This window comes from Colossoma macropomum, unplaced genomic scaffold (genome assembly GCF_904425465.1).
Source record: "Colossoma macropomum unplaced genomic scaffold, Colossoma_macropomum, whole genome shotgun sequence".
Taxonomy (NCBI): domain Eukaryota; kingdom Metazoa; phylum Chordata; class Actinopteri; order Characiformes; family Serrasalmidae; genus Colossoma; species Colossoma macropomum.
Window position 1 is genome coordinate 17688317 of NW_023494790.1, and position 26078 is coordinate 17714394.

The window sequence follows — 26078 nt, forward strand, 5'->3', positions numbered from 1 at the left end:
GATTCTTTCTAACAGAGATGGTGTGTTGTTTTTATAAGCCTCCTTCTTTCAAACACCAAGTTGTTTTTTTCCACAAATCTGTTTAATTCAAGAAAGTACTTTTTGTTGAGGAGATTAGATAAAATCTTGTTTGCACTACACTTTTGCAGCTTTTTGTCCTTTTATGCCTTACGACCTAGGAAATACAAAACTGTCAAAAGTCAGATACCACCCTTATTTATTTATTTAATTTTCAGTTGAACTGACTGTAAAGTATAAGTTATTCATTTCTCAGCATCAAGAAAAGAAGCAGAAAACATATACTTAAAAACATAAAAATGCAGAAACCTCAACAATTTAATATGTCATTTTTTTCAGTAGTGTGTCCAAACTATACTTTATTACAGCTTCCATTCTTGTTAGGAGACTTGCTTTCAGTTTTTCAAAGAAATTTTCAAGACTTCCAGAGTTCAGTCTTAGAAATTGGTTGCATTTTCAAAGAAATCTGCAGGAATATTTTTCCACCTCCAAAGTTCAGTCTTTAAAGTTGGTTGCATTTACAATCCAAGTAATCCGAAACACATTCAGTTGCGGTCTGGGGTGGTCAGTCCATTATTCTGGGAACACCAGCAGCTTCTTTGATGGATATGCAGATTCCTTTTTTTCCTTTTCTCAGTAACAGCTTGTTGACAGCTACACATCCTTTCAGACTCAAAGCATTGAGTTGTCTTCTCACAGTGGTAGAATAAACAGAAACACCTGTGGATTTTTTCAGATCTAAAGAAAGAAGTGGAGCTTGATTTTCTCCTCTCTCTCAAAGGTGAAAGCTTTAAGTACTGTTTATATGATGATCACAGTTTTGGTGGTCTACCAGGTCTTGCAGTTTTTGAACTCCAGTTTTATTTTTTACTTATTTTCTTTAGACTTTCTCATTCCTTATACAAGTGGATTATCTTATATCTAATCTCACCAGAAATATTGTCACTGTCCAAAGAAAAATATGTATATCTTTTTATTTTACTTTTCTACATCATTTGAGCCCAGCAGCTGCTCTTTACATTGTGTGACAATTTTATGATAAATGGATCAGTAAAAATGCTCCAAAATTGCTTGGAATGAAATCATATACATTAACTTGCATTTAAAGTGAAGAACATTTTTGGCTTCTCCTGTAAACGTACCATTTTGGAGATACTTGTTTTTCTTTGGACAGGGACGATATGTTCTAACTTATATGAACTTATAACTTTATATATTAATGGCCACTTTGACTGAAAATTAAATAAATGAAGGGTGGTCTCTGACTGTGACTGTGTTTGTTTCCCCATGTTACCATCCTAGCTGAGTCTGAGTGAGGCAGGATCGATAGAGCAGTTCATGCATGGGTGAACAGGCAGAGGGATAAACTGGTAAAGAAAGCAGGTGGTCCAAGACACTGACACTGATGCTTCTGAGCTGTTGCATTTGCTGCTCTAATTGCAGTCTCCTGTAGAGCAAGGTCCCTGAACCTGCCTGGACAGAAGTGCTTATTCCCCAAAGTTGCCACTCAATGTCATAAAATGTTCTGTTCACTTTGTGCACAAATCACTGCAACTGCGGCAGCAAGATCTTGCGCGTGTTGTAAGCGTGATCCTGAAAGTGTTGTGATGCCAGCTGAACAGGCCTGAGGACAGCGTTCACGATAAAGTAGTACATGGAAGTGATTAAACCAAGATTACCGCTGATTTGTACACTGTTTTATCCCCACTGACATTTTAAGGATTGTCTTAAATGGAGTCTTTTTATTTCAGGTTACCAAGCAGAGTTTTTAAGGACTTATGGACTCTGCTGCCCCTGTTTGACTTGGTCTTACCTGCACTTTGCTTTTCTCTATTCACAGGTGGCCATGGTTCAGGATAGCCAATATCCATTTCCCACTGTGGACGTTCCAGACCATGCCCACTATACTATCGGTTCCGTCATCTTAGTAATTGGCATCACCGGCATGGTGGGCAACTTCCTGGTCATGTACGCCTTCTGCAAGTAAGCTCTTAGAGATCCTTCCATCTATTTACCCTTATATGTCTATATTCTTAGATATAAAGATGCCAAAAGATGTTCACTGGAGTGATGCCGTAGATACCACTTTTGCTTTCCTAAAGAACCTTTCAGTTGAGTAGTTTCAACTGACTTTTTAAAAGAATCATATATATATATATATATATATATATATATATATATATATATATATATATTATATATATATATATATACATAGTACTGTGCAAAAGTCAGAGACAAAAGCAGCCACAAGTTTTCACAAGCCACAGTACAAGTTTTCATTTTTCAGCATCAGGAAAAAAGCAGAAATTATGTAACAGAAAATTACACAGAATGTATTATAAACATTTTCAGTATTTATTGTGTCCACTCCATTTTTCCACACCTCCCAAGTTTAGTCTTAGAAGTTGGTTGTATTTTCTGCTTCTCATGATCAAAGTAATCCTTAACACAGTGATGTTGAGTCTGGACTCCAGGGTGGTCGAGAGAACACCAGCAGCTTCTTTGTTTGATTAGCAACTTCTCTTACCCACAGCATTGAGTTGTCTTTTCACTGTAGAACATCTGCAGCATGAGTGAAGCTTGAGTTTCTCCATGTATGGTTGTCAGGAGTCCAGTTTTCTTCATATATTCGAATATTTTTTTGAAAGATATTTTGTGTTTCTTTTGTTTTGTTTTGTTTATTGACTCTCTTATTGACTCTCTACTGGTTGTTTTGACTGGAAATTAAATAAATGAAGGGTGCTAGCTGAGATGTGAGCAGTGGGAATATGTATATATTATGCATATCTGCAATTTGTAAAAACTAATCACTGAAGAAAGACCTTATAAACTGACATGAAGATATGATGAGTGTCAGAAGATATGAAGAGTGTCAGAGTCTGATGGCAGGATATCCACCCCTGCAGAATAAGGGTGACTGGTGGAGTGGTAATCCTTCTGACCACCCTAGATTAAGGTTCTCAGACTTCTAATGTGAGGTTTATGCTTCTGGTAGATCAGTATGTGTTGTAAAAGCCTGGAGAAAGAGAGGGCTTTTGCAGTTTAAACTTCTCTAATCCTTGGGCTTCATCAAAGCACTGACGGAGGACCTCAGGCATGGATAGTACTTTGTCTTACACCCGAGGAATTGTGCCAATCCTGCCCCACATCCTGATAATATTCATAAAATGTATCTCTGTCTCCACCCCCCACCATCTCCTCCAAATAATCTACCTAAAGGGTCCCATAGGAAGAGCTAGAACACCATAACACAATTTGTAAGTAAGGTGTGGGCTAACACACTTACTCTCTCTCTCTCTCTCTCTCTTCTCTCTCTCTCTGTCTCTCAGGAGTAGAAGCCTGAGAACGCCATCCAACATGTTTATTATTAACCTGGCCATCACCGACTTCCTGATGTGTATCACTCAGACACCTATATTCTTCATCACCAGCATGCACAAGAGATGGATCTTTGGGGAGAAAGGTAATCTAGCAGTCAGCTGGCCTGCTTAATCGCTTTCTCCTTTCATCTCCTTTAATGGTTCAGTTCCAGGCCATCATAGGCTCTCCAGCAGAAGCTAGGATAAAGAGTCTGACGTCATAGCAGCCCGAGAAGCTGCCCTTGAACATCAAGTGATTTATGTGCGATTCATTCATCTGTTTTTTCCTTTTTTATGCCAACGAAGAGCTGAGGGTGATAAAAGACCTTAGATGGAGAGAATGTTTGCTGTTTGATTCAGAGCTTCTTTTGCATCGCGTACTTGTACATTGGTTCTACAGATCATCTTGGTCTTCGTCATCACTAATATATACACTATACATCCAGAAGTATCCAGATTCTAATTCTAATTCCCCTTCTAATTAGTGAATTCAGTTACTTTACGGTGCTCCCATTGCTGACACAAGCATTAAACTTCACAAACACAGCTTATCAAATCTCCATAGAAAAGCATTCCTGATAGAATTAGATGCTCTGGAGCAGCTGCACATGAGCCCAAGTTCACCATGCCTAATGCCAGGCACTGGCTAGAGGGAAGCAGGAGGAAAAAAAAGAAGAAGTAGAAGAAGGAGAAGCAGAAGAAGGAGGAGAAGAAGCAGAAGCAGAAGAAGAAGAAGAAGAAGAAGGAGGCAGAGAGAGAGGAGGAGGAGAAGAAGAAGATTCTTTCACTGTTTCAATCACTGGCCATAAACAGAATGATAATTCCCACAAAAGCGATTCTATTTCGATTAAATTAAAAAAAATTCTGTATTTTTTTATCTTCTGAAGACAAAGAAAAAACTTGCCAATTTAACAAACAGCTATAATTACCATGTCAAATTCTGACAAATGCTTAAAAGTGTTATCCTTCATCCATGAGAGTTGAATGTTAAATTAATTTGGCCTAAGTACATTTTTAATAGTTGTCATCATCAGTGTGCTCATTCTTAAAGCCTTCAGTTTCAGATGAAATATTCTGTGAATGGTTCATCTGTCCCAAAAGTGACCTGTAGAACCTTTCTTACATATTCTGTACAGGGCCAGTGTGAGTTATCTAAATATTAACCTAAAAGTAAATATGATTTATTTATTTATTGTAAGTCTGCAAAACCTCTGGCTATTTGACATGTAATCCTTTCTTTGGTGCATTAGAGAGGGATCTTATTTGTTTTATGATGATATGGATGTTACTAGTGTGCCACTATAACTTCATACAAAGTTGCTGTTCATTCAAACTTCCAAAAATGCTGACATATCATTGCTATATTGGCACAGTTTTTAAAATATTAAACAATGCTGGTTAAATCATTCATTAGGCATAAGGGTATTTTCATGTTTCCATAGTTGCACCCAGAACTCAATAATGCCATTAAGAACCACTTTATTAGAATACATCATTGAGATATTTTCCATGGCATTAATGTTATGGGAAATCCTTCTATGCCTAAAGCACTAAGTTAGTGTTTGTCCCTGGAGATTTGCTTTGTCAAAACCAGTAAACCTCTATTAAATGTGATGTCTGGTAAAACATGGGATACTAAAAGCTAAAAGAATAGCTTATGTGTGCACTCAGTTGGTAAAAAAGGACAAACCTTGAATGAATTTTTGAAGCAATTCATACAAATCATACATATTTTACAGCACTTTGAGTTGTATCAAATGATAGTTCTGTGTTAAACAAACATCATCTTTCATTAGATTGGATCAATAGAGGGGCCTTTGATCGCTGCTAGACCTCTGTTAGTTTTTAAACCTTTAAACATTTCTTGTTTGAAGTGAGGTACTTGCTGGATGATTGAATAAGTGCAAGTCCATTTGAATTTACTTCCAGGTCAATAGGAAACAGCTAAAATGCTCTCTCTCTCTCTCTCTCTCTCTCTTCTCTCTCTCTCTCTCTCTTTCACTCTCTCTCTATGTTTTCCTTATTTCTGATTTCCTCTCATTCCTTACTTTATAATAAAAGTTATTTTTGTAATTGGACTTTGTTTGTGAAGCTGCAGCTCTTTCTTCCACTATTCATTTTTTTCGTGAGGTTAGAGGCTGTTTTTGATATGAATGTGTATGTGGCACTGAATGTGAAACTGTGATACCCACAACCTCACAGAGGAAGCAAAATATAATTTACAGACACGCCCTTTACTGCAGCATCCTATGTAAGATTTGGAGATTTGGAGACCTCTCTGGCGGAAATGTGTAATTGCATGCAAAGTGTGGAAGAACATTTTGTGACCCTTCCCTGAGCAGATGAATGTGATAAGTATTCAAAGAGAACTCACTCAAAACCTGGTGTAGGATGTGTCTTCCAAAGATGTAAGTGAATTATTTCCTATTGTCATAATTTTTTTATCAGTATAATGTTGGTTTTGCATTGGAGACTTAAACATCAAGCCAGAACTACTTTTTGAGCCTGTGCGTGTAACGTCCTAATATTTAAAGACCTATAACATAGTTCCAAAAACTCCAGTGAAATCCGACCCAACACCTCTGATTTTTAAATTATTATTTCAGACTTTAGAGACTGACTCACAACAGCGCATGAACACAATATTTTGGCATGTTTTTTTTAACTCCTGAGTAAGTTATCATACTTCTTTCAATTTTATTAAATAAAACAATTTCACACAGTAAGCTTTAAGTACTTTTTTCAAGTATCTGTACATTCATAAAATATATCCACTTTTGGGATTTTTACTTTCATTCCACTACATTTCACAGTAAAAAATCCTACTTTTTACTTCACTACTTTTGCAACATACTGTGAAGTATAAACAAGATTTTCCATAAGTTATGAAAGAATATGATGCACTTCCACAAATAAATCAAACCAAGCACAGAACTACTTTCACAAAATCTTGTCCCTAAATACTGAATGTTCAATTATAGCTTAGCATCTGTAAGTCAGCATGGGCACCTCTGACCATCTCTCAGAATCAGAGAAAATGCTGCAGCTTTGTGTGATGTCCTTTTAAATCAGATTCAGACACAAGAGAGCAAAAGTTGGATCGGTGGAATATTTAACGGTTTTACAGTTGACCCTATGTTACATTAAAGTTCATTTCAAAGAAAATACTTTTGTACCTTAACCCAAGTAAAAATACCAAAGGCATTTCTGCTTTCATTCAAGTGCTACATTTGTGTACAAACCCAATTCCAAAAATGTTGTCAGCTGGTGTCTTCAGTCCCCAAATGTTTATTAACTGTTATTAAAAGCAAAGGTGTTGTAACACTATAGTAAACATGCTCCTGACCCAGCTTTTTTGGGATGTGTTGCAGGCATTATATTTGGAATGAGTGTACATTCACAAAACACAATAAAGTTTAGATAGATAGATAGATGCAGGTGACAGTGCAGTGGTACATGTCATGTCCAGTGAATTACAGCAGTAAGTATATTTTTTTTTACTGTTGTTGTTGTTTTTGTTTTTTATTATTTTTTTTCCCCACAAAGAAATTCACATACTGTCTTAGCTTTTTTGGAAATGGGTTTGGGTGGTACTTTGTCCACTGTATTTAATTAACTGAAGGAAGAGCTTGCTTTTGAATGTGTATGCATGTAGTTACTGTGGACCATAAAAGCTGTTGAAAAATAAATAAAAAATACCCAAAACTCATCTTTACTAAGCTGTGTTCAACACAGAAATGTCCAATTCTGAATGTTTTTTTTTTCCTCTATGTGTTTCACTCAGTCCTAAGCAGAGCTCTCATTAAGTTAAATGCTTTTTCAGGCATGCGCAGAAGCCAGTGAGTGCTTATTGAGGCCAGATACACAGTTACACAGTTTTTCTGTTCCTAATCCAGGAAGTACATATAACCACCACATACATAATCTATCACATAGATCAGGGAAGGTAGATGCTGAATATTCACAGTAGCTAACAGTAATGCTTTATTTTTACTGCTAAAACACATTTGTCATACAAAAATGTCACACAAAAACATTCGGCAGCATTTTTGGTCTATGCACTTTAGTATAGGGTTGAAAGCTGCTTAGGGGAAATCTCTCACTGCCTGCAGTATCTTCCTAATCAACTACCATCCTTGACCCACAGCCCACTGCAGTTACTGTGTGCTGACAAATCTGTGTGATTATATATAAGTGACATTTACAAAGAAACAATCCTATGATACAGAAATAATGAGTTTATTTCTCTTTTTTTCATTCTTTCTTTTTCTCTTTTCTGCAACAATGTGATTGTAATTCTTAGTCACTTGGTTGAGAGAATACAGCACAGTGCAAAAGTCAGAGACCACCATTTTTTGTCAAAACGGCCATTAAGATATTCCGTTTTCAAGAGATATTTCTGAAGAAATTCTGTATAAAATAACCCACTTGCATAAAGAGGGGGGACATCAAAGGAAAGTGAGTGAACACAAGAGTTTCCAAAACTGGAGTTCAAAAAATATTAATAGTTATACAGTAAAATGGCACTCCTAACAGCCATACAAGACCTGATAGACCAGCAAAACTGTCACCATCAGATATACAGCACTTAAAGCTTTCTTCTTTTAGAGAGAGAGGAGAAAATCAAGCTCCACTCTTGCTTCAGATCTGGAAAAATCCACAGGTGTTTCTGTCCATCCTTCCACTGAGAGAGGACGACTGAACACTATGAGTCTGAAAGGATGTGTAGCTGTAAAATAGTCGTTACTGATAAAAGGAAATCCCTGCAGATTTATTTACAATAAGAAACCGAACGTTATGTAGTGACCCTAAAGTGCGCTGTTTCTCATTCAGTCAGTTTGGATTTTTATCAGCGCTCTGTAAAGCTTGTCCTACCTCGTTTTTTGTCATGCAATCTGGAGTGTAGCCAAGAGGTGGCCATAGCATGAAACCAGTTAAACAATGTGAGACAGTCAGCCATCATTAGTAAAGCAGTGACTAGAGAAAAGTTGTACCTGCCCTGTGTGAACAGTTACAATCATGTGAAGTAGTATGAAATGTTTCATTTTGACATATGTGGACATCAGCATTTGATCATCATCTATACCCCATGTGTAAAACACAAGGCCTGCGGACCAAGTCAGGCCCGTGGCACAGTCCTATTCGGCCCATGAAATTATTTTAATTTTCTATTCCTATTAGCCCATTTCAGCCTGAACTGCACTACAGTCCCCAGCATGCACTGCAATTAACTGTGCGTTTTTTTTTAGAATTATTTTTGAATAAGTATTTAGTGCCTATTTTGCTGTTGCAATTTGGTATATTTTAAATAAATAATCTCCTGTTCGGATCGTGGCAAAATGCTCAGTAAAAATTAAATAAAAACACAGCTGGCCCACAGATTGGCTAAGATTTTTTAACATGGCCCTTTTAGTGGTTGAGTTCGACATCCCTGATTTATACAATATGTATAGATAAATGTTACATAATATAACACAAAGCAAAGATAATTTGACTTTGTAATCATTTATTTAAAAAAAAAATAACTGAAATGTATTTTTCTGTTGAAAAAGTAAGTACACCTCTGGCTTCAGTGAGTAGTGTTGCCCATTTTGACAGAAACAACTTCATGTAGGTGTTTCTTATCACTGTCTACCAGTTTCTGACATCTAATGGGCATAATTTTTGCCCACTTCTTAATACAGAATTCTTGCGTACAGCCCATTTCAAATCCCCCCCACATCAATACAAAGGGATTCAGATCTGGACTTTGACTAGGCCATTCCATAACCTCCATTTTTTTCTTTTGAGCCATTCCTTTGTGGATTTACTTGTAGTTTGGTGTATTTATCCTGTTGGAAGGTCCACTTCTTCAGCTTCAACTGTTTTACAGCTGGTCTCACATTCTTCTCAAGTTCTCTCTTGTATAAAAGAGAATTCATAGTCAATTCTATGACTGCAAGTTGGCCAGGCCCTGAAGCAGCAAAGCAGCCCCAAACTGTAACATTTCCACCACCTTGCTTTAAATGCTGTCTTTGGTTTTTTTAGCCATGCTTCTGGTACTGTGGCCAAATTTACTCTGTCTTTGACTCATTTGTCAACAGCGCATTGTTCCAGCAAATGCTTCCTCCTGGCACACCAGGATGTATACACTTTTAAGTCAACAGTGGCAAAGGCTACCTGCAGATCCTGTGATGATATTTTGGGGTTCTTAGAAACTTCTTTTAGCATCTTACACACTGCTCTTAGGTTAAATTTGCTGGGGTAGCCTGGCCTGAACAAGTTGGCGGTTGTTTACATAAAGGATGACAAAAATGTTTATTTCAGGTGTTGTTGAATTATATCACCTTTATCTAGCAACACTGTTTAAATGAGGACTGGATAAATGTATGTCCAAATATGCAGAAAAAGTCTGAATTTTTGTATGTACTTACTTCTTCGCATGACTGTATATTCATGGTGACTGTATATTCTGTCCTCATTAATTACTGATCAGCTGTAAGGGTGAGATCACACTCCACTCACTGCACTGTCTGCTTTTTCAGACTACAGATTACATTTAAACATGTGGTTAACCAGACAATAACATTATTTTACTATTATCTACACTGAATTATGACCACATTAACTAATTATCCAGTATTCTCGTTTTTACTGCGCACTGTGTCCCTTCAGCAGTGCTGCACTGTGAGCTGCAGTACGTGAAGTAGCCTAGGGTAATATATGTGTTAACAATCCAAAATTACTCAGCTATAATCATTTGTCATGTTATTTTACAGCTGACTGTGTGTGTGTTCAGCCTAGATTCATCTGAGGTGAATCCAGTGCTGAGTGGTATACGTTCGTGCTAAACATAGATCAGCTCGTCACCCAGCCAAAGACTGTACTCTCACAACGTTACCTTATACTGTGCTGTCTGGCTGCATTATCATTAGACTCATGAGTGACCTGTAGTGAGGGCAGCCTAACTTCTATGACCTGAAATATTAATGTTAATCCATTGAAAAAAATGATGCATTTAATTTACTTGATTCAAATGTTTGCATAGTTTTCTCATGAATTAATAAAATACATCAGTATTTTCATCATGAAGGAATAAAACACTCAGTTTTGTCTTTCAGTAATTGTGTTGAGTAAAGTCAATGCATTTTGATATATATGCAAAGAGGCACGTAATTAACCACTGTATTATGTTTCTCTTTCCCACTCCAGTAAATTCAGTGGGTCTAACCTGACCACCCACTGTAAACGTGCTGGCCATACCCCTGCATGCATTTGGGCTAACTTTAGTGTGGTGTTGAATTTGTCATTTTCATTCAAACTAGATTTCATTTCAATTAGCTACAAAAACAATGCAGCTCAGTAGCATAACATTTTAAACTGAAAACACGACATTATGTAAGGATCCCTAAAGTGTGCTGTTTCTCATTCGGTTGAATAGGTTTGTGTCAGTGTTCTCTAAAGCTTGTCTAACCTTGCTACAGTTGCTTAAAATCAGTACATTTGTGGGTGAAGCCTAGATTGGTCATTTGACAGTCCTGCCCACTGTCCCTCTCTCTCTCTCCTACTTTCTCTTTCTGATGGTCTCTCTTTGGGCTTTGAAAAAGAAATCTCCTCAGAAAGACTGGAAGAAAGGGTGGATACACTATATACTGAAAACAATTGGTTATATTTAGTTGTTAAGTTGTTGTTCTCTCTAATTTTATGTTAAATGTTTTTTCCTGATACAAAAAAATGAATAACTTGTAGCTGTTTTGAGTAGGGATTAAAAACTGAAAGGTGGTCATTGACTCTTACACAGTGGTGTACATTGTTTTTTCTGTATCATTTCCAGTTTGATTTAGACAAGTCACATGTGAATGAGCCAGACAGCAGGACTGATTCCACAAATATGAGGAGGCAAAAGGGCTTTGGCTTGCTTATATGGATGTAACACGTATATGTTGATAACTCTTACTTATAATAATGTGTGGAGAAACTTTTCCATGCTCCGCCCACAAAGGCATTCTTTCATAGTTACTGTTGCGAGGTTGAACTTTCGCGAAAATCCCATGCAACTTCATTAGAAGTTGTACTGTACAGTTTGCACACACGCTGAATGAAGTTAGGATAGATCAGGTGTATATTTTGTCATGTAATTGAGCTTATGTTGTCCTGGTGTCAAGTTTGTTGTTGTTACCAACTGACTAATTTCAGTTAGTGACAAAAACAATGCAGCTCAGTAACTTAACATTTTAAAGTGGAAACAAAACATTATGTAATGACCTTAAAGTGTGCTCTTTCTCATTCATTTGAAAGGGATTTTTCTGTAAAGTCCAACCTCATTTGTGGACGGAGCATATGTTGGTCAATACAGCTGAACAGTCTGGTTCTGGAAGTAAAAATCCCACTCATAATCGCCATAAGGGAGTTCGATTTTTTAGTCATAAAATTTTAACTGCCCAACACAGACTTTACCACCAGCTACTAGATTGTGAGGCATTGGTATATGATCTGATAGAAGTCATAAGTTAAAAATGTCTGATTTAAACTTCGTTTTAAACAAATTGTGTTTTATCGCCCCATTTCCCATAAAGAAATACACCACTCAGAGACATTAGGGGTTCCATGGCAGAGTGTTCTTAAAGTGTAAGAATCAGAGTCAGGCCTTGTAGTGAAGTGTTGTTTGTTTGAGTGGCAGCCTGTTGTTTTGTCAAGGTCAGTGAAAAAGACAGGACATACAGAATGACAGGAAGACCTTGCACAAAAAGACAGGGAAATACTTTGCGAGTTTGTGTCACTGGCATCCAAAGCAACAATTGCGATTAAAAAAAGTGGAAATAAATGAAAGAAAATAAACTCTCTCACCATTCTTTTATACTAAGGTTCACTGTTCCATGACTGCTAAGCAACTTAATGGCAAACAATTCAAAAATAGAACAGAAAGAAGAAACCAGAAAGACAAAAATGCAAATGCTGTATGTGCATAAAACTGTAAAATAAACAGTGATAAAACACCTCAAATATGTAATGTTACAAGAAAGAGACAGAAAATTTGAGATTGCAAAAGTTGGCTGAAACTGTTTGGACTGGAGGTAAAATGATCAGTTAAAACCATTTTTTTGGGATAAGTATTTCATTCCCTCCTTAAAAAATTAAGTACACAGTCTTGTACTTTTTGTTCATTTTTCAATTTTTTTCCCCCAAACAAATGTTTATAAATGATTAAACTCATAGTTGGTTGGTTCGATTGAGTGCTTAAAACTCTTTATATACTCTATATATCAGGATTTTCCAAAATATCTATGAAGAAGAGATTTTTACTTCTGGAAACAGAGCTACTGAAAAAGTGTCCGGTCAGCCTCTATTGAACTGGAGTTTCAACTGGAACTGGAGTCTCTCTTTATGTCTTCACTGCATCTCTCTCTCTCTCTCTCTCTCTCTCTCTCTCTCTCTAGGCTGTGAGTTGTATGCGTTTTGTGGTGCTCTGTTTGGGATGTGCTCCATGATCACGCTTGTGGTCATCGCGGTGGATCGATACTTCGTAATCACTCGCCCTCTGGCCTCCATCGGCAAGATGTCACACAAGCGCGCCCTCATCATCCTCGTTATTGCCTGGCTGTACACCATGTGCTGGAGTCTTCCTCCCTTCTTTGGATGGAGTGAGTGGTCTGTCTCTGCCTCACACACACACACACACACATGCTATGCACACAGGCTTTGATTCCTGCAGCATTTCACAGCTCAATCCTCAGAGACTCTCAGACAATCCACATTTTTCTTATCTTGCAGCAGGGGGTCCCTGTAGGCTGGAAACATTGTTGTGTTGTATCATTTTTGTTGCAGGTGCTTACGTTCCTGAGGGACTGTTGACCTCCTGCACATGGGACTACATGACCTTCACTCCATCTGTACGCGCCTACACAATGCTGCTCTTCGTCTTCGTCTTCTTTATCCCTCTGTTTGTCATTATGTACTGCTACTTCTGCATCTTCCGTGCCATTCGGAACACGACCAGGTCAGCTCAGGTTGACTCACTGTTAGCAGACACAGACATGCTCCTCTAGAGGATCACAGGTTTTACTTAAATCTTTGAATTAAATAAAGAAGGAAAACGTGTCATTAAAAATCTAATATTATATTTACACTAACTTTATGAGGCCTATCATTGCACTGGCTGAACAGAAGTATGCTAATTATAAACTGTATATGTATATATAGTAATGTATATGAATTATCTCTTGTAGGTGCAGGTGTCAGCTTGAGATATATAAAAATATATAAAATTCTCAATACACTATACACAAAATTGTATACCTCTCATTTTCCATTTATGTAAATGTAAACAAACAGCGCTAACAGTACTGTGCAAAGGTTTGAGGTACCTAAATTTAAATATTCAGTGTTTATTTGCTCAGAAAAACACTAATATTAGAATTAATACAGAATACAATAAGTAGTAATTTTCGTACTCTTTGTTTAGTAATTCCAACCCTCTTCAAGGTGCAGCCCAGTATTTATTGTAGGTATCATCCAGCAGCTCATTTGGCTAATCAATACCTTATTCTGTTAAATCAAGTGTACTGGTGATGGAAAATCCATGCGATGGCTGGAGGCATCCAGAAGAAATCTGGCACAAATCTGTGTTCACACATATAGAACTGTGTTTTATATAGACACACATATGTAGTGATTTGATGATTAGTACAAATATGTTCTTTTAAATAAATAAATAAATAAATAAATAAATAAATAAACAAACAAACATGCCCTGAAGAAAAGATTGACATCAGTATTATTTGTACAGTTTGTGTAATTTATTGGATCTATGTCTGTGCATGCGTGTTTGTGTGTGTGTGTGTGTGTGTATGTGTGTGTGTGTGTGTGTGTGTGTATGTTACAGCGCTGTGGGGAAAATCAGTGCAGAAGGGGGAACTACCAAAGACTCAATCAAAAAGTTCCACCGAATGAAGAGTGAGTGGAAGATGGCGAAGGTGGCTCTCATAGTTATCCTACTGTATGTTATCTCCTGGTCTCCATACTCCTGTGTGGCTCTGACTGCTTTTGCAGGGTGAGAATCAACACACACATGTATCATCCAGTGCTTAATTTAAAGAGTGAGCTTTCCACATGACCTTTCAAAGTCTGTACTGTATGTTCTCTGTGGAGACACATAATAATTCTGTCTCTTAGTTTTTCATTGAATTTGAAATTCTCAAAATGGAACAAAAATGCTTGTGGTAACTTCTGGAGACCATTATAAGTGTCATAAAATATTATATGTCTCTTGAAATTAAGACTCTGAATACATTGACACAGAATAAATACATAAATAAATAGGATTACATTATAAATGCATTATATGTAGCACAGAAAAAATACAGTTATTTGCTTCAGTTTAATGTAGCTGCATGTAGTGCAGGCAAAATGTAGCTACATAACTATTATTCTGTAAATGTAGATAAACTAAATTAATAGTTCACATACTTTGTTTTGTTTGTTTCACATGACTGTCACTGTACATTGGCCTTGCTGTGTGTGAGCCAAATCATGCATACATTAATTAAGTTCAACTAAACTCATCACATCATTGTCATCACAGCATAGCAGCTCATAACACCTAGCGATCAGTAGAATACCAGTTGCCACTAAATGAAAACTATCAATGATCTATTTATTGTCTTTAAAATATCTAGGCCCTCTGGAAATGAACAGAAAGAGGATTGTCCAGATTGGCCCATAGAAGCCTGAGAAATCCAAGTTTTTATTCCCAAAGAGGCTTCCAATTGTCACAATACCACAAATACCATAATCCCTTTCTGCAGCATCTCAGAAACACTCCCAAGTGGCATAAAGGGTTTGTTCCATTTCAAGCATCTCTAAATTGAATGCTATAAATCTAAGATGTAGTTTGTGGTGCTATGTGGACTGAGTCAAATACTGTGAGTCAAATACAGACATCAACAGATTATTTGTTAACCATAGGCTGCATTTTCCTCTCAATGAAGACACAGAATTTCAGTTTTGTAGTTGATGAAGTCTCAACAACAAAGAATTTCACAACAACAGTTTCATTACAGTAGATTGACCCTGTTTGATAATGTGTCATATTTTACAATTACAAAGGAAAACTTTGTTTATGTAACTGTCATTCATTTGAATACTCAACTTTCATGGTCAGATATTTGTTGTAATTTTGGTGTCATTATTAATGCTAAAAAGTTTCGTTGACTGCTTATTCACTAATGCACTATGACACTATGACACTATGACAACAAATTTAACCCTTCTGATGCCATCCATCTATTACATGATTCAAGAGTAGAATCTGCAAGGTTTCAACACTCTATGGACAGTAATCCTTATATTCACAGCTTTTGAACTGTATAAATTCACAGATCCCCATATAGTACATTTTTACTATTAAAACCATCAGCTATTTAACTAGTTTTCTTTACTGTGACATATTTCTCTGGTAATCATAGTAATTACCTATTACTAAATAAGAAATGTGTTTGTATTTTTGCTTTATTTGAAAATGAAATAGCTAAGCAGTCTCTCTGTTAAATTCATTAAATCCATTAAATATGCATACAAACATAATCAGAGAGAGAGAGAGCGAGGGAGAGAGAAAGCAGAGTTGGTCTTTGATGAGCCAACAGAACAAAAACTCACTGATTATGCATAGTCATCTCCAAGAATGTGATTGAGGGACAAATGCATCTTTGTTAATATATATTTAATTAAGTTACACTCCAGATGTGGCAACTCTCTGCTGTCTTGGATCATTTCTGATGTGAGGCGATATCTGTTTTGTCCATGTACAGCATGCGTGTGACAAAAGAATTTCACATTACCTATGTAATATATAGCTGTGCTCATGCTGCACCACCTGTAATCTGATCACATTACTTTTAAGGCTAGTAAGTCTCAAAAAACAGAAAGTGAAAAACAAATTTGAGTGTGACACTGTTGGTCAGAGTTTATGGGCCTGTATTGCAATAGTTTTCCGGTATTTCAGCCTTACACAGCCATATACTACCAAAAGCATATCTTATAAGGCCGAACTGTATGGATTAACACCTATGAATTTGGGAAACTGTAACATGAAAGGTCAATTCTGTAGGAGTCACAAGATGAACCATGGCTGTTTTTAAGAGTTGTATTCATGTTATTTTATGGCATATATTCATGTAGGCCTGTTTCTCTGTCTAGCAGCTATAAATGCTGCCACTGTAAAACTCTTAACCACTCCCATTCTGCTCTCTTAAGAATTACTCAGTCAGTTTGCATTGTTTTCCATGTAATTTCTGAATATGAGGCCTCAGGATCAGTGATGCACTTTTGGTCATACAAGTAGGGGGACCATAGAGAGGCTATAGCCTACATGTAATGCTAGCACCTACAGATGACACAATACCTCTTTTTCCTTTACAATATTAAATATGATAATAAACCTATAGTATCATCTGATACCAATAACATTCTGATATTTCTTCTGCTGCTGACTGTCAGAGGTTCCTGTTTGGCACAGCTCAGTGTGCACATGGTGCATTTTCACTTATGCAGTCAACCGCTTTTTGGCTTGTAATGACAGCACAATATAATTGGTGTGGGAAACTTAATGGAAAATATTATTAGCAATATCAGCTATGTTCATTTTTTTTTTTAACAACTATCCAGCTACCCCACAAAAATGACCAAAAAGAGGGTGGTCCAATACTCAGGCTAAAATAGGCCTGGGAATTTAAGAGTCTCCCAAAAACATAACCATTAATTTATGCCTGGTTTTAAGACTCAGAGAAAAGTGAACATAAACTGGCCACTGAAACAGATTATGCAATCGCCTCCCAACATCTCCACCAATTTTTTTTGCATGATCCTCCATCAAGTGTATATGTATGAGGGAAGAAAGTGCATTTCGCATATTTCCATTGTGCAGATACGCCAGTTTTGTACAAAACATCCATGCTTCCTAGGGCATCCTTTTTGTGCCTTGAACCTGGCATAAAATGCATAGTACATCTGACCCTGTGTTCTTCTAGCCTTGCTTATTTATGATAGAAGTCCTTGTCAGCCATGTTACAGCACTAACTCCCTCTGTTATTCTGTCTCTGACCACCACTGGCAGTGCAATAAACATATGCATGACTCACCTTGAGAGAGAGAGCAATTTTACCCACTTTCCTATCTCTGCAGTGTAATGAAGTTGTGAGAGGTTGTGTTTATACTGGCTGACAGCCTTGTATTGTATAATGCTGTAATGGTATGTAATGTGGTTATGTTATTCTTCTCTCTCTGTCTTTTAGTTATGCTGACATGCTTACACCCTACATGAATTCTGTTCCTGCTGTGATAGCCAAGGCTTCAGCTATTCACAACCCCATCATTTACGCCATCACACACCCCAAATACAGGTACTGCACCTCACTGCTGTCAAAATAAAGCTGCTGAGTGAAGCATGTTTAGGCCTTGATCTATAGACCAGGTCATGTTGTTATGGTAAGTGAATAGCTGCTGACAGCTGCAATCCTGCCACACTCATGCATCAAGCCTTGCTTCTTTATGAGTGAGTTGTCTTGAGCTCAGTGAAAGGGTTTGAATAATAAAGCAGGGCAGGAGCTCAGTAAGGCAGGGCGGTGTGACAAGGACGCAGAGTTAATAACTAATAACCCAGTTCACACAGTTTTCAATCCGAAAATCCGTCAGGCAAAATGAAACATTGGGCCTCGAGCAGGCGACGAAGGCAATCTTACAGCTCAGCTGAACTGCAAACAACAGGGCTATAAAGATTGCTTACATGTGAGGAGAACAAATAATAAACATATTCTGATCTAAGAGACACGTAGAGACAGAGAACTGTAATCAATCCAGTTTTATTGATCGCTTAGACGTGGTCAGGTATTTTATAAGTAAAATCATCATTTATGTGACCTTTGTGGTTTTATAATGACCTTGATCCTAGCCCATGAATCACAAAGAATGTTTGTTCTACTGCACAATAAATGACCTCTAGCTAGTCCCACTAACCATACCTAATGTGAATACAGGACTGTGCCTTTATTTACTTAAAAATGCCAAAAAATTGGGAAAGTATTTTTATGAAGAAAATACATGTACTATTCATTTATTAAGCAAACCTCAGTGGTTTTGTCTATAAAACTATACACAGTACTGTGCACAATCAGAGACCACTCTTAAATGATTTATTTATTTATCTAATTTCCACTCAAAACTGCCATTAATGTAGCCATTTTTCAAGAGATATTTCTAAAGAGCTTAGTTATAAAATAATTAACTTGCATAAGAAAAGGGAAAGTCAAAGGACAATAAGTGAAAAAACATGACTTTTTAAAACTTAAGTTAACTGTGCATGACCTGGTAGACCACCAAAACTGTCACCATCAGATAAACAGTACTTAAAGCTTTCATCTTTGAGAGAGAGGAGAAAATCAAGCTCCACTCTTACTTCAGATCTGGAAAAATCCACAGATGTTTCTGTCCATCCTTACACTGTGAGAAGACAACTCAGCACTATGGGTCTGAAAGGATGTGCAGCTGTCAAGAAGCTGTTACTGAGAAAAGGAAATAGACAAAAAAGAAGAAAATTGCGAATCAAAAAAGAAACTGTTGGTCTTCTCAAAACAATATATATATGTATACATTTTTTGTTTGTTTTTTCCTGATGCTGAAAAATGAATAACTTACTTACTAATGTACTAACTTTTAATGTACTTAACGGCTGTTTGACTGGAAATTAAGGAAAGGTGGTCTCTGACTTTTGCAGAGTACTACATTTTATTTAAAACTGGAGAAAAGCCTGGAACAACATGGTTTTATTGTGGCCAATATAGTGAGTTATAAAGGTTATATATCACTATATTGTTAGCAGAAATATATGAAGCATGTTCAGTGGTGCTAGCTAGTGGTTATGTGATGTGTTGTAGAACATTCTTTGCAATTCATGCGCTTGATTTAAAAGTGAAATGAAGCCACAGGGATCAAGTAAATGATCTGACTTATTATGAAGTACCTGACCACTGCTAAATCATCAATAAAAATTACATATCATACATATGCAGTGTATCAGACACAGTCATTGAGTGCTTCTCTACAAAGACAGAAGTGCACATATATATGTGATCACATGCCTCCTCTCAGGCTGTGCTGGTCTATATCTTTCACATTTATATTCATTTAAAGTAATATGCTGCTGACTTGGGCATTTCATTTCCTTGTACTACTTCCATTTTCCATTTTTTCTCTCTCCTTTTTTAATTATATTCTTCCACTCCTTCATATACTCCTTCCTCCTGCCACCTGCCTCTACTTCCCCGCTCCTGTCTTCCAGGTCTGCTTTAGCCAAGTACATCCCATGTCTAGGAGTACTGTTGTGTGTGCCACGTAGAGACAGGTTCACTAGCAGCAGCTTCATGTCCACACGTCGTTCCACCGTCACCAGCCAGTCATCCGAGATCAGCAGCAACCTGCGACGCACCAGCAAGACCCGCCTATCCTCTGTGTCTGACAGCGAGTCTGTACGAATGCATCTTTACCCATTCACACCATGACTATAATTCAATTCAATTTTATTTATATACTGCTTTTTACACAATGTTGTCACAAGACAGCTTTTCTAGGAGTCAAGATCTAATTAGTGAGTCTAGGATGACAGTGGGAGGCAAAACCCCCTAAGAGCACAAGCTGGTAGCCTTAAGACGAACCAGAGTTTGTTCAGTTGGGCACAGCTTGTATAATTTCCACAGAAAAGCATTGCCAATAGAGTGGCAGTCTCTGGAGCAGCCAACCATGTGCCTAAAGTCAACATGCCCAATAACAAGCATCATCTAGAGGAGTATAAAGGCCCCAAGCATTGGGCTGTGGAGTAGTGGAACTGTGTTCTCTGGCGTGATGGAGCACCATCTAGTGCCTTTGGGACGAGTTGGAGTGGCATTTGTGATTCAGAACTGATCATCTAATTTCAGTACCTGACCTCACTACATTCTTGTGTTCTTCTGAATGCACTCAAATCCTCACAGCAATGTTCCAACATCTGGTAAAAAGCCTTGCCAGAAGAGTAGAGGCTGTAAATGCAACAAAGGGAGACAAGCTCCCTATTAATAACCAGATACAGTATGTCCTATGTCTAAAAAACAAGTAACATCAAAATAACAATTAAATTAAAAAGACTCAATCAATCAATGAATCAATTAATCAACAATTAAATGAATGAATAAATAAATAAATAAATAGTGGGGAATAGTCCATTCAAACCCTAAGGGCTTCCACACAGTTTCTAACTCTCATGACTATATAACTTGCATATTAGTTCCACAGTAATTACCAAAGAAATCGTAGTAGCTACTGAATAATAAGTCTTAAGATTTATAAGTACATAATAAGCCTACATTTCTGCAGGTTGTTATCCTCACTGCCATGTGTGAGTGTTTCTGTGAATGTCTGTGTTTCTCAGGGTTTGACAGATACAGAAGCAGACCTGTCCAGCGCAACATCGCGTTCTGCCAGTCGTCAGGTGTCGTATGATATCCGTAAGGAGCTGACGGACTTTAGACAGAGCAGCTCTCTGAAGGTAAAGGCCAAGGGCCAAAACTCAGGCGGCTTCGACAGAAACTGCAGCCAGAGCCCTTCAGAGCCAGGTCTGAACCTCACCACCTGTGCTTACATCAGTGTAAGTGAGAAACCACATTATCACACATGCCACAAAACACATATCTCACTCGGTTAATCAGCCTTTGTGAAATTAGGTGACACACAATTAGGTGAATTAATTACAGGGTTTCCAGGGAAGGAAAAACTCAATTAGGCCTTGTGGAATTGTGATATAAATGACATTGATCCTTCAGAAATTACATTATATGATGCAAGTATGAGCTTTTAGCTGTCATGGTATCGTGACAAATGATGAGTTAGTTTCATAGTGGGGCTGAACCACAGTGAGGGGAGCCACACTTGCAAAGCATCTCCACTGTGTTTTCATCACACATTAATTAAAAGGCAGATTAACTCTGCTCTCATTGGTTTTGCCTTTTGATGTAGCTGTGCTATCACTCTTAGAGATCTACAAGCAGACACCTGCAAGTGTCTCCCTATCACTCTTGCTCATCAAATCATGACACGTTTTTCAATTAAACCTCCTTTTATCCTCTGTTCTGCTCACTCTCATTTTTTTCTTGACGTTACGTTTTAGTACGCACACTGATGTCTTGTTTATTGATTCCTTTACCTATTTACTTTGATAATACATTCCAAGAGGTCTTTATCATTTTATAATACATTTTAAAATGCTGTGGAAAGTTCCCCCTGAGGTTCTACTGGTGCTGCAAGTTTTATTCCTTTGTTGATTGATGAAAAGGTTTTTCGATGTATATAATATAATAACTGGTGTTAATCTGGTAAAGACCCTAATTTGCCTCAGTTTGGTTTTGTATAGGTTTGCAAAAGAAATAATAAAGCATTGTTGAAATTTAACTAAAGTATTGATTTTGGTCCCTTTCCGCCCTAATGAGTCTTGAATATAATGTAATAGATTTTAATGAGGCCACATCACAATGTGGCCTAAAGAAGCAGGTTGATTTAGGTCACATGTTGCGGATCGTTGTGTGGTTCAGGTCTAAACTGGACCAGAATGAATAGAGTTCTCTTCCTGTGCGATTAAGGCTAGGCTATAATTCTCTTGGTCTAATCTGTTGCTCTTTGAGATAATCCCCATAAACAGCCTCATGTCCAGAGGGCCTGGCTCAGGGGGAGTGTGACCAGTGTGTCCACTGAGTGGCACTCTTCTCAGACCTGCCACCATTCATGCTCACCAGCCCACATGCTAAACAAAGCACAAGTTACAATTTTAGCATGGCACAAGTTAGAAGTAGGGGTGGCTGGGTTCAGATACAAAGAGGTTTTCTATAGTGTCGGTAGTATATTCTTGTCCGCTGGCTAAGAGTACTTGTTTGAATAATTAATAAAATAATTGTCATGGTGTCTGTCTCTTAATCACAGACTATGGCAGATAAAGATGACATCTCCATGACCGAAGTTAGCCCGTCCAATCATCTGCCGCCCACTGTAAGTGCACCGATATCGATTTTGTGCCTGCGTAGCTCAAGCGATTGCATTCTGTCACAATCATTAATCTGTTTTGCTCAGTTGTCTGTGTCAGTTTCCATCATGTAGCAATAAAGATCGACCTGGCAATGAGTAAGAGAGTAGGATTCATTTCAATGGAAATGCAGGCTTTGCTACTTTAGTTATATATTAATTAAGTAATAAATTCGCAAAAAAAATTCTAAGATCTGAGCAAGCCAGAGGGCAAGCCAGATAGGATATAATGCATTAATTTAATGGATCTGTATAGGTTGCATGTAGTAGTGCTAATTAAACAATCAAATCCATTCAGAAAAGCTTACATAACTAACATAATTTTCAAGACTGAGTTACATAATATATTCTCCTATGGAAAAAATCTTAGCAAATCTTAGTATACTTATTTTAAAAAAAAAAAGTTGATCTTTCACGGATCAGATTCTTCTAGATTTACTATTTGCAAAATTATGATTGACAGCCCTCTCAGCTAATTACAGTTGTCTTCCTTTGTCAGGCAAGACCTTTGTCAAGAAGAAACCTGCAGTCAGAACGGCACTGACAGTCTAAATTAGACTAAGAAATTGTGGAAAGGTGTAATAGAGAAACATATAATGCTTGACACACAGACAACATATCCTGCTCGTCTAGAGGGTAGTGTTACTTTTATTGCTTTCCTGGAACTGAAAAAGTTTAATTAATCTATGTGGAAGACCAGACTTATAGTATAATGTCAAAACTATAAACAGATAGACTTATACTGGCTCTAAGGTTAGCTAACCTTTATCTGGCTTAGTGTATTTGCTGAAATCATTTTAGTATAATTTTAGAGAAAAATGTCATGTTAGGTAGTGAGCTTTTCTTAGTTAAGCTGTTGACAGTTAACTTGATAAATCAGTCAGATTAAACAGGACAGTACAGCATTCACATTAGTGACTGAAACATTGGTCCTCGTTCATCAACCATTCTTAAGAAAAAATCCCCTTACGCAGATTCTGGCATTCACCAATGTTTTCTTATTTGAGATTTGTTTTTTTTGGTAAGAACAGAATCCACACACACTCGAGCACAAAGAACACATTTAAGAACAAACTTAGGAGGATATTGGTGAACGAGGCCCAACGTGTGTAGAGATAAATATTAATGTACTCGTTCACATTCCATTCTTTGTATTGTTTCAGTAAAGTTTTCTGAAAGACTTTGTATAAATGATGAATCTTCCTCAGCATCTGGCATGATCTGACTAGCTGTAGTGTTAGCTTTAGCATTAGCTCACCTGAACGGGTAGATTCCATTGCTAAAACCTGCTGAAGTAACTAAATGATTTCCCTTGTTTGATTAATGTAAAAATCATTTTTTGTTCACTTCAAAATGGCCAACATTCATATTTTGTTAGGTCTGCCTGCATGTCTGCACTGAACATCTTGTAAAGCCAGTTAATTTTTTAATGAAAAATGTTTTAGATGTACTCCTCTGTGTGTTTCTAAATTTTCTTTTGCTTATTCTTTAGTCATGTAGCATGAGTGCTACAGGTGGCTACCAGGTAGCCTTTACTGAAAGTTTGATGGACACATCAATAATAACAAAAGGAGGCAGGACTCTCTCTGAGTTTTGCAAATAGTCAATTTAGCAAATCATTATTTTTAGCAGTATTTCAGTAGTAGTGATATTAATTTTGCTTCAAAAAAAAAGATAAATAAATGTTATATTAGACAATAGTGTGTATTCCTTAATAGAGTTTTCTTAACCGAGAACTGACAGTGCCAAGTTGCCAAGTCTAAGACTGAACCTCATCTGTGTCTTGGAGGCCTTAATGTTGGAGCTCAGAGAAGCTGTTTCTGCAAGTCCTCTAAGGGCACTCAAAAGTTTGTACTGCCTCCACTGCAGAAATTACTGTGCCCACTGAGGGAGAAAATGTGCTTGTTTTTTTAAGGCCTAACGTTAACTTAACAAATGATGTGCTTTGTCCTTTCTGCTGTACCTTGGCAGCAGTTTCTTCTCACAGTAGCCCTGCTTCAGCCTGAGCTTCCTTATTATGTTTTTTTCCTTCTTCTTTTCATTTTCATCCAGATATTATCAGAGGCTGCGTCAATATTAAACATAAAATTAGGTCAGGAAAGTTCAGTTGCGCAAGGTAAGCATGTAATAATGTTTAATTCACTGTCATTATTTACGTCCTCTCTCTCAGCCTCGTGTGATCTCGGAGCAGGCCGAGCATAAGAACCTCTCAGCTCTGATTCCATCCATCGTTGTAACCTCTGAGTCCAGTCATGCCCTGCAGTTTGACGGGGCCAGTGGGCACCCTTCTAAATGCCTCCCCGGGGCCTCCACAGTGGCCTCTGTCACCATGGAGCCCTTCGGGTTGGACAACAGGAAAAATTCCCAGCCAGACAGTATAACAAACACGGCTGTTCCTCTGGACAGAATCTGAGCAAGCCCCAGATCCTCTGACCGCTCCGTCCTTCTTCTTGCTACATGTCCACATGAGGCAACCAGCATCCCCTTTTTATTTCATGACATCACCTCACTGTGCAGTTGTCTTTTATACATTATGTTGAAGTAGTCCAGGTGGCCACCTGTTTGTGCGTGTTTTCATGTGTGCTCATCATCCTTACAGTGGAGAGAATGTCTTCCTTTGTCAGGTTTTTTTGGGAAGTAAAATACTTACAAAGAAAGCAGCAAAATTGTTGACCATCCTCAAACTTTCAGTCTGATGGGTTGCTTCTCGTTGGAATGAAGCCCCCATTTGATGGCTTCATGAGAGCCCACTGCCCTGAGCCTGCACCTAATCAGACACTACCCTACACACTGAAGTGTCAGTGAGATGCTGTCTGTCCACAATATGGGCTTTATTTTGACAACCTCTGCTAATCTGTGCTCTGCAGGAAATTAAGTTATGAAGTGAAAGAAGAGATCTTGGGAATATTGTCACACTGTCACACAGACTCACTGATGGACTTATTTTTTTATTTTAAAAAGAACATGAGCATATTTGCATTTTATTTTGTTGAATTTGCATGATTCCACATAAAACATAATACTATATGGTACTGAGCAAAGGTCAGACCCATAATTATTATATTAAATTTATTATATATTTATTTACAGCTTCCACTCTTTCACTTCCTGGAGCTCGATTTTCTCCTGTCTTTCAAAGATGAAAGTGGCAACTGCTGTTAATCTAAGGTCGGTAATTTTGTTGATGGTCCAGTTTTCTCTGTCTTTTTATTACTTTTTGAACTCCAGTTTTGAAAACTCCAAACAAAAACTCCAACAAAACTGTTCTGTTTTCTCTTCTTTTTCCTTCTTTCTCGCATTCTTTATGCAAGTTGATTATCTGATATCTAATCTCCTCAGAACTTGTACTTAAAGGCCATTTAAACTGGAAATTAAAGAAAAGAAGGGTGGTCTCTGACTTTTGCACAGTACTCTATTTAGTTTTGCATATAAAACTATTGAAGTTTGTCTATCAAATAACAATACATATATTGGTACACAAAGTACAAATATGTTTCTTCTTTTGCTATTTTCTATTTTCCTGGCATTTTTAATCTTTTTGTGAAATATTCTTATTTTAGACAATTCTAAAGTAAGTTATGGTGCAAAAACCTGTTTCTCATAGGTTTCCACTAAATATAGAAATAT

The 26078-nt window shown here is 37.4% G+C and overlaps 1 protein-coding gene across 1 annotated transcript; it reads left to right on the forward strand.

Moving 5' to 3' along the window:
• Window positions 1–1858: 1858 nt before the first annotated feature.
• On the forward strand, window positions 1859–24864 carry opn4b (opsin 4b). The gene is made up of 10 exons (XM_036571700.1): window positions 1859–2001; window positions 3351–3484; window positions 12797–13000; window positions 13185–13356; window positions 14242–14409; window positions 17648–17755; window positions 19690–19876; window positions 20812–21027; window positions 22353–22418; window positions 24622–24864. The coding sequence occupies exons 1-10, from the start codon at window positions 1865–1867 to the stop codon at window positions 24862–24864; spliced, it is 1635 nt and encodes a 544-aa protein (XP_036427593.1). The 5' UTR covers window positions 1859–1864.
• The last annotated feature ends 1214 nt before the right edge of the window (window positions 24865–26078 follow it).

What these genes read in the sequence shown, in the direction of transcription:
- opn4b (XM_036571700.1), top strand. Translation starts at nt 1,865, where the DNA reads ATGGTTCAGGATAGCCAATATCCATTTCCCACTGTGGACGTTCCAGAC. An exon ending in ATGGATCTTTGGGGAGAAAG is followed by an intron (nt 3,485 to 12,796) that starts GTAATCTAGCAG and finishes CTCTCTCTCTAG; the next exon opens with GCTGTGAGTTGTATGCGTTT. An exon ending in CCAATCATCTGCCGCCCACT is followed by an intron (nt 22,419 to 24,621) that starts GTAAGTGCACCG and finishes CCTCTCTCTCAG; the next exon opens with CCTCGTGTGATCTCGGAGCA.